We start from the raw sequence: 7,895 nt of genomic DNA, 5'->3' as shown, positions 1-7,895 counted from the left end.
GCCCGCGCGCCCGGCGGCCCGCCCCACGCTGCTGCTGCGCGCCGGGCTCTTCGCCTTGGGCTTCCTGTCCGTGGCCCTGGGCAGCGTCCTGTGTCTCCAGGGCAGAGGTGAGGAGTGGAGGCCGGGCCGGCGGAGGGGGTGCCGAGAGAGCGGGGCAGGAGCCCAGGGCGCGGCTCTGAGCGGCCGCTGTCTCTCCCGCCAGGTCACCGCCCCAGGGGGACACACCGCCGCGCAACCCCTCCGACAGCCTCTGAGAAGTGACCCCAGGTCCCTGCGACCCCTGGTTCTCTTCCAGCGACCCCAATAAATCCTGCCCGGCGCTACCTCCTGCTTGCCTCTCCTGTGTTTTCTTTACTCTCCATTCCCCAGCTCTTTGTTTGGTTTTTGGAGACAGTCTTGCTAGGCAGTTCAGGCTGGCCTTGAACTCACGGTGTACCTCAAGGCAATCCTCCTGCCTCAGCCTCCTGAGTGCCAGGATCGCAGGTGTGCACCACCACGCCTGGCTTCCCCCAGCTCTTAACTCTCCCTTCCACTAAGGCTGAGCTGCAGAGGTCCAGGTGACAGCGGTCAGCAGAGAGCCCCTGGGGCCATCACCCTGGGGCTCAGCCCACTGCTCCTCCAGGCCCAGGAGGCTGAGATAGCAGCCTGGGAAGCAGATGATCAGCCCTGATTGCTCTATCTGTCAGCTACCTGTTCCTGCTGGGCAGAGGCCGCGGGGAACTGGGTCCTATACGTTCTTCTTCACCCGGAGATCCCTGCTCGGCGCAGGGAGGGCGGCCCACGGAGCCGCTCAGGCTTTGCACGTTCACTTGGAAAGGGGGCTCGAGACGGACCTGGCAAGACGCGGGAGGGGGCAAAGTTCACTGTTTTTACTGGGGAGTCCCAGGGCAACCCTGCCCTCCCCGTGGGGCGGGGACATCCGGGGCTCAGGTGGGCTTTTTCTTGGCAACGCAGGCATAGTCGGCGCTGGCGTCCTCCTTGGCGGCGTCCCGCTCGCCGTTGCCACGTGCTGCCCGCGGCAGTCGCTGCAGCGATGCGTAGTGCAGCTCCTCCTCCTGGTGCTGGTCGAGCAGAGGCGCGGGCAAGGGTCCTGCGGCCGCCCCCACCCGAGCTGCTCCTGCCTCGCCCCCTGCCCAGTTCCCACCCTTTTCTCCACACCTGGGAGTGAACCCAGGGCCTCCCGGCTGGGCTACATCCCCAGCCATCTTTACAGTTTTTACTCTGAGATAGGGTCTCACTAAATTGTCCAGGCTGGGCTCAGACTTCTAACCCTCCTGCCTCAGCCTCCCAGAGTACAGGGATGACTGGCATGTGCACCACGCCCACCTCTTTTTCTCTCTCTCTCTCTCTCTCTCTCTTTTCTGGTTTTGGACTGGGAATTGGAACTCAGGACCTTGTGCTTGCCAGGCAGGCGCTTATGCCCCTGGGCTATATCTTTTTTTCTCTAAAGCTCCTCTGTTCCTTCTTTCCCTCTCTTCTCTTGTCATTTCTTTCTTCTTCTTTTTTTTGAGTCTTTTTTTTTCTTTTTGTGGTACCGGGAATCGAACTCAAGACCTTGCACTTGCCAGGCAGGTGCTTGTGCCACTGAGCTGTGTCCTGGCCCTTGCCTCTCCCTTCCTCCTCCCACTGTCATCCTTTTACTGTTTCTTTTACTTCTCCCTTGTTTCCCCTCTTTTCTCATCCCTTGTCTCTCCCCTTTCTTTGGCTTTTCTCTGCCTGACTCCGTGCCGTCTCCTATCTCTCATTTCCCTCCTGTGCCTCGCTCCCTTTCTCCCTGATGCCCAGGTCCCCGTCCCCTCTCAACCACCTGCCCAGGCCTCAGTGTCCCCAGCCCGCGGGCTCCGCTCTCGGGACTCACCTGGCTCCTCTCCAGCTTCCTCACTGCAAGAAGAAGCCGCTGGGTGAGCGCGCAGCACTGCCCGGCCCCCTCCCGTGTGGCCGCCCCCTCCCTTCCGCGGCCCCCGAGGCCAGGCTCCGGCCTGTCCGTGCTTCCTTCCTCCCGGTGCTGCTGGTGCTCGCCACCCCGGGCCGCCCCCGTCTCCCACCGCAGGACCGGGACCGCGCGGACTGCTGGGCGCTCACCTCTCCGCTGCAGCCGGCACAGGCAGGTGGCCAGGATGAGGAAGAGCAGGAGCAGGAGCATGCCCAGCCCCAGGCCCCCGAAGAGGACAGGGCTGCAGCCTGCGGGCCGGGGGTGTCAGCGGGCTGGCTCCTCGCTCGGCCGTCCCGCCCTGTCCCCTTGGCTGGTTGTGGGCATCTCAGTTCCCTTCCCCAAGGATGGCGGAGGCAGGAGGGTAGGGATTTCCCCTCCACATCTCCCCTCGCATGCCCGCCCCTCGCCTCCCTGCCCCCCTCTGGCTCAGCTCCCCCGCAGTGGCTCCCCGAAGCCCTCGCGTGTCCCGGCCTACGTGGGCTCCTGGGGAGCCCCGAGCACTGCCTGCGAGCCACACCTCGCCTCTTCCCCGTGGCTCCCTGACCGCGCACCGTCCTCCCTGCGCAGAAGCCGGGCCCCTACTCACCCCGGAGACACTGGTCACACTCCATTGCTAGCTGACATGAGGTGGGACTGAGACCAGCCTGGAGGCCACCTCCTCGCCTGCCCGTTCTGCGTGGCCTGGTGGCCGGAGGTAGTCACGTGCTGCAAGTTCCTCGTCCGTGCGGCCTCTGTTACCCCCTGCCACAGCAGAGGGGCCTCGCCTGTGTGCTAACCCTGCGCAGGGGCCCTGTCGTCACCACCCCAGAGGGCCTGAGACACTGGGGGGCCCATTTCCCAGATGAGAAGTCAAGACTCAAGGCCAGGCTTTTCTGAGAACATCCAGACGGAAGTGGCAGAGAGGGGGTTCAGGGACAGCTCTGTCCGGCCATAGGCCCCCACTCCCGGGTGGCCGGGGGCTAGGAGAGGCCTCAGGCCCTGAGTAACTCCGGGAGCTCAGTGAGAGGGGATGCAGGAGAGGAGTCAGAGGCTGGGGACACAGGGGAGCGGGAGGAAGGCGTCCAGTGCTCCTCAGCTATGGGGCCCTGGGAGCACAGGCCCACTGGGCTGGAGTGAAGTGGGGTACAGCGGGGCCTGGGGCTCAGGACTTCCTCTCAGGCACTTCCTGCCTCCAACCGCTGGTTCCTGTTTGAGGGCAAACAGGAGGCCACGGATTTCTCCCTCACACCAGGTCCCACGACAGCACCTGAGACAGATGCTTTGGGGTTGAGGGGTGCTGGGGTGTGTGAGGGAAAGCAGAAACTCAGCGCAGGGGAGAGCTGCAGAGGCCACAGGCGGAGGGAACAGAAGTGGATTCCTTTTATTTTTTTTTATAGTCCAGGCTGGCCTTGAACTCACTGTGGAGCCCAGGCTGGCCTTGAACTTGAGGCGATCCTCCTGCCTCAGCCTCCAGGTTGCTGGCATGATGGTGTACATCTCCACGCCCGGCCAGAAGTGGATTCTTTTTCATTTTGTGGGGAGCAGACGCTTACAAGCTGAAAAGAGGCTTCCTCTAGGGCCTCCAAACCACACTCTGCCGCCCTCATCCTAGCCTCCCCTCACTGGGCTTGCCCCTGCCAGCGGCCCTGCTCAGTCCCTGCTAACCCGGAGCCTGTGGCCTGCAGGGGGACACACTCAGCTGGCCAGGGCCCCCCAGAGAGCAGTGCTGCCACCTCACGAGTTCCTGCCTCCTCTGCCTCAACCTCCCCGTACCCCCCAGGGAGCCTCCCCAGCACTGGAAGGAGAGGAAGTGCAGTTGGGGTTGCAACATCCTCCCTGGAGGCCCTGGGCTGTAACTAAGGTGTCATCGCTCTCAGCCCCAGCCACCCCACTCTGGTGATGTTCCCCTCCCGCAGGTGCCTTCCCTGTTGGACTTGCCCCCACACACCCCAGCCTCCTCATCAGACAGCTCTGGGGGGTCTAGCATGGGGCCTCCCCTGGCGATCTGCAGTTGTCCCCAGCAGGCTGCTTAATAAGCAGGAGAGGGGCTGGGGATTTAGCTCAGCGGCACAGCGCCTGGCTTGTAAGCACGAGGTCCTGAGTTCGATTCCTGGTACCGGGGGAAAAAAAAAAAAGCAGGAGAGGCAGCTGGACTTCACCTGCCTGGGCACTGCTGGTCAATGTCAGACAGAAAGTTGATGCCAAGTTGGCTTTGGCAGAAGAGCTGTGAGTAATCCAGGAGGACTTCCTGCAGGAGACGGCATTCTGGGGCTCAGCGCAGGACTGGGAGTGATGAATGATACAAGGCTCTTCATGGAAAGACCTGGGCAAAGCCTCCCAGTGGCGCTGCGTGGGACAGGGAGGGCGTGCTGGAGGCTGTACCTCCAGTCTTTGAGGGGGTGAAGACAGGGTCAGGCAGCTCGTCTGGAGGCAAAGGGTAAGGAGGGGACCTGCACCTGGGTCCTCAAGTATCTGTGAGAACTTTTTGCCACTTCCTTCCCCCCCTCATCTTCAACGTTCCCCCCCAAAAACAATATTCAGGTAGGTGTGAAAGTGTTTACCTTTTATTAGTAAAAAGTTCCAAAGTAGAGAAAAACTGAAAGTTGTACATCAAAGTGATCCTACTACCTAGATTCTATAATTAACATCTTTTTAATTTTTTTTTTTTTTTTTTTTTGAGACAGGGTCAGACGTAGTTCAGGCTGGCCTCAGATTTGCTGTGATTCTCCTGCCTCAGCCTCCCCCGAGTGCTGGGATCATAGGTGTGCACCACCACATCTCAGTTTACCTTTTTTATCTTTCAGAACTGCAAATACTGTGACATGTCATCTCTAAACCCCTCAGCACGCTGTTGCCTGGGGTTTAGAATTACTCCCCGCCCCTTTTCTTTTTGCCTGAGGAAGACAAAATTTACATAGTGTGAAATGCACAAATCTGTATCTCTCTAATGACCAGTGATGTTGGACATTTTTTCCTAATTTGCTTTTTGTATTTCTTCATCTGAGAAGTGTGTGTATCCATCTCAGCTGCCCATTTTTGGATTGGCCTTTGAATTTGGGACGTCTGATATTTCTGAGTTCTTCATATGTTCTCCTTAGTAAACCTTTGTCTGAGCTACAGCACTTTTTCCCACACTGCAGGTTGTCTCTTCACTCTGTTGGGGTTTCTCTTGCTGTGCAAAAGCTTTTTAATAAGATGAGATCCCAGGTGTTGGTTCTTTGTGATAGTTCCTGTGTGATCTGGGTTTTATTCATAAAGTCTTCGCCTACAACAATGCCTTCAAGAGTTCTACCTATTCTGCCTGCCAGATTTAATGTTTCTGTTTTAATATTTAGATCTTTGATCCATTAGTTTAGTGCATGGTGAAAAGATATGGGTCCAATTTTAATCTTTGGCGTGTGAAATGCACAAATCTGAAGTTAGTACTCAATTTTCTTAGGGGATTAAACCCAGAGCTTCATGCATGCTGGGCAAACACTGCACCAGTAGCCCACCTCCAGCCCATCCACAGATTTCTTCTCTTTCTCTTTATTCATAGTCTGGCTGTGTGGTTGCTCAGACTGGTGTCTAATTCTTTTTTCTTTCTTTTCTTTTTTTTTTTTTTGTCTTTTTGAGACAGGGTCTCCCTATGCAGTTCCGGCAGGCCTTGAGCTCACTTTGTAGCCCAGGTTGGTCTCGAACTTGTAATGATCCTCCTGCCTCAGCCTCCTGAGTGCTGGGATTACAGGTGTGCACGACCACACAGAGCCTGGTGTCTAATTCTTGAGCTCCTGTGATTCCTACCTCAGCCTCCTGAATGTTGGGATTACAGGCTTGGAACACCACGCTTGAGCCACAAAGTTCTCAATGCCTCTGTGCCTCAGTTTCCTCCTAGGACTTTTGCCAGGACTAAAATAAATTTTTTTTTTTTTGGTACCAGGAATCAAACTCCAGGACCTCGAGCTTGCCAGGCAGGCGCTTGTGCCACTGAGCTATATCCCCAGCCCTAAAATAATTATTCCATAGTAAGTATGTAGATCTGCAGAGCTCATGTGCTCAGTGCTATCTGTATGTCACTGTTATTACTACCCGGAGATGTCATCAAGAACGTGCAATGACCCGGAGCCCCGGGCGAGGTCTCCCATTCCTCCCACACGGCCTACCTCTTCCTCCCTTTGGTCCTTGCTGACTGTGTTGCCCAGCCATCCATTTGTCCTCTCACTCATTCGCTCCTAGGTGTTTAGCGAACACTGACGGATGACGGGGCTCACTCTAGGCTGAGGCTCTGAGGGTGGGGTGCGCCTCCCTCCCGGTTCTCCGGTCTCTGCAGAAAGAGCAAGAGCGCGCGTGCTCCCCACTTTCCTCAGTGTCTCTGCCTTTCGCCTAGAGGCTGGGGTGAGCAAGAGAAGGGGAAGAGGCTGCTCAGAGAGGGACACGGGCACCCCTCCCTCAGACCCCAGCTGCTGTCCTCCAACTCCAGCCCTTGACCTTGGGGAGGTGCCACCCGCCCCCTGCAACCGCGACCTCCGGGGCACAGAAGATCGCAGAGCGCGTGGGAGCGCCATCCTGTGCCGCTCACACAGCCAGCCTGGCTGCCCAGCCTTCTGCAAGCTGCCTTCCCTCCCTGGGTCTGGCTCTCCTTCCCCACCGGGCCGAGGATCTGTAAGACCCCTCCGGCTCTACCTTGCACATCTGCCTCGACCCCAAGTCCTTCCCCGGTTCAGAGAACCCAGGCATCCAGCTGCCTCACCCCACCTCTGGGTAAACAGGAAGCCGGGTGAGGGGAGCAGGACAGGGTGCGGAAAGTCCCACCCAGGTGTGTGGGTCTACGGGGAGGGGGTGGCCCCACCCCTGAGGTATGAAAGCCCCTCTCCCTGGCCCTGCTTCAGTCTGGATGGGGGACCTGGGGCGGCAGGGCCCGGGCGGGAGGCCCCGGGGGAGGGGCTGCCTCCTGCTGGCTGTGGCGGGCGCCACTGCGCTGGTGACCCTGCTGCTGGCGGTGCCCATCACCGTCCTGGCGGTGCTGGCCTTGGTGCCGCAGGAGCAGGGAGGACCGGTGAGTGGCTGCAGCGAGCCCCGAGGGCTGGGTCTCGGCAACGCTCCCTGACTTCCAGGGCCTCCGGTCTATCTGGCTCAGCTGGCGGGGTGTCCCAGGTGGGAGGCATGTCAGTCTCTCTGCCTCGTTCCACGTTCCTGTGACACCCCGGGTCCTGGTGCCTCCATGCCGCTTTCTGGAGTCTGTCTCTGCCAAGAGACCCCGGGCTCTGTCTCGGGCCAAGGACACACGGAGATGTGTGTTGTGGCCGGTGCGCGGCCGACACCCAGACCTGAGCCTGGGGCTTGGGTCCGCGCTGGGAGGGGCGGGGTTGGCATCCGCTGAAGCTGAGCTCTGGGCGCTGTGACCCCACCCTAGCAGGTGACGGAGACCCCTGGCCCAGGAGCACAGGCCCAGCAAGGACTGGGTAAGAGCAACCATCTCCCGCCTGCGCTCTCCTGCAGGAATCCGGGCTCCCCACCTCGGGGCTCCGTCCCGGGGGCGGCAGGGCGCACGCGCGGGTGGCGCCCTGCCCACGCGCGGACTCTTCTCCAGTTCCAGGGTCCCCGGAGCGGCGGGAGGAGGTGCCAGACAGAGACCTCGGCCCCATGCTCCCGGCTGCCCACCTCATAGGTAACGCTCTGCGGACTTGAATGCGCGCTGGCAGCGCCAGAGGCCGGGTGCGCTGCGCACGGCGAGGTCCCCGGCCCGGAACCCCAGGCGCCACCAGCCCTCGCCTAAGACGCCCTCGCTCCCCTTCCCCCGCCCCCGCCGCGCACGTTGGTCGCGAGCCGCGCCTGTCCGTCTGTCTCCGCAGGCGCCTGGACGCAGGGGCTGGGGCTCGGCTGGGAGGCGCACAAGGAGGAGGCGTTCCTGCGCAGCGGCGCGCAGTTCTCGGGCGCGCGCGGGCTGGCGCTGCCGCGGGACGGGCTCTACTTCCTCTACTGCCACGTGGGCTTCCGCGGCCGC

General features: G+C 60.2%; 3 protein-coding genes across 5 annotated transcripts in view; 2 read left to right on the top strand and 1 right to left on the bottom strand.

Annotated features, from left to right (window-relative positions):
- The window catches only part of Ncr3 (natural cytotoxicity triggering receptor 3), a gene marked incomplete in the record, with an annotated part of 4,392 nt that extends 4,064 nt beyond the window's left edge, over positions 1-328 (top strand). The window contains 2 exon segments of the mRNA XM_013516929.1: positions 14-107; positions 203-328. Of these exon segments, the coding sequence (XP_013372383.1) occupies positions 14-107; positions 203-261 (153 nt within the window).
- A 524-nt stretch (positions 329-852) lies between these two features.
- On the bottom strand, positions 853-3,258 carry Lst1 (leukocyte specific transcript 1). 3 transcript variants are annotated; one of them, XM_013516930.1, is made up of 4 exons: positions 2,520-3,059; positions 2,083-2,181; positions 1,808-1,881; positions 853-1,061 (listed from the first exon to the last, which is right to left on the bottom strand). In XM_013516930.1, exons 1-4 carry the CDS (start codon positions 2,542-2,544, stop codon positions 927-929), a joined length of 333 nt encoding a protein of 110 aa, XP_013372384.1. In that variant the 5' UTR covers positions 2,545-3,059; the 3' UTR covers positions 853-926. The 3 variants fall into 3 exon arrangements, with proteins under 3 accessions (XP_013372384.1, XP_005389385.1, XP_013372385.1); XM_005389328.2 differs by having other exon boundaries at positions 1,859-1,881; positions 2,520-3,051; XM_013516931.1 differs by lacking the exon at positions 2,083-2,181 and having other exon boundaries at positions 2,520-3,258.
- Positions 3,259-6,714: 3,456 nt separating this feature from the next.
- Ltb (lymphotoxin beta (TNF superfamily, member 3)) overlaps positions 6,715-7,895 on the top strand; it is a gene marked incomplete in the record, with an annotated part of 3,008 nt that continues 1,827 nt past the window's right edge. Inside the window, 4 exon segments of the mRNA XM_013516928.1 lie at positions 6,715-6,947; positions 7,308-7,410; positions 7,413-7,559; positions 7,744-7,895. Of these exon segments, the coding sequence (XP_013372382.1) occupies positions 6,750-6,947; positions 7,308-7,410; positions 7,413-7,559; positions 7,744-7,895 (600 nt within the window).

Source organism: Chinchilla lanigera, unplaced genomic scaffold (assembly GCF_000276665.1).
Source record: "Chinchilla lanigera isolate Chin_1 unplaced genomic scaffold, ChiLan1.0 scaffold00036, whole genome shotgun sequence".
In the NCBI taxonomy this organism is placed as follows: Eukaryota; Metazoa; Chordata; class Mammalia; order Rodentia; family Chinchillidae; genus Chinchilla; species Chinchilla lanigera.
The sequence above is the reverse complement of the archived record's forward strand: the minus strand, read 5'-3'. Positions and strand labels throughout refer to the sequence as shown.

Coding starts and splice junctions, on each gene's coding strand:
- Lst1 (XM_013516930.1), bottom strand. CDS start 2,544: ATGGAGTGTGACCAGTGTCTCCGGG. Junction 1,882..2,082: donor GTGCCGGCTGCAGCGGAGAG/GTGAGCGCCCAG, acceptor TTCTTCTTGCAG/TGAGGAAGCTGGAGAGGAGC. Junction 1,062..1,807: donor GGACACTGAGGCCTGGGCAG/GTGGTTGAGAGG, acceptor CTGCTCGACCAG/CACCAGGAGGAGGAGCTGCA.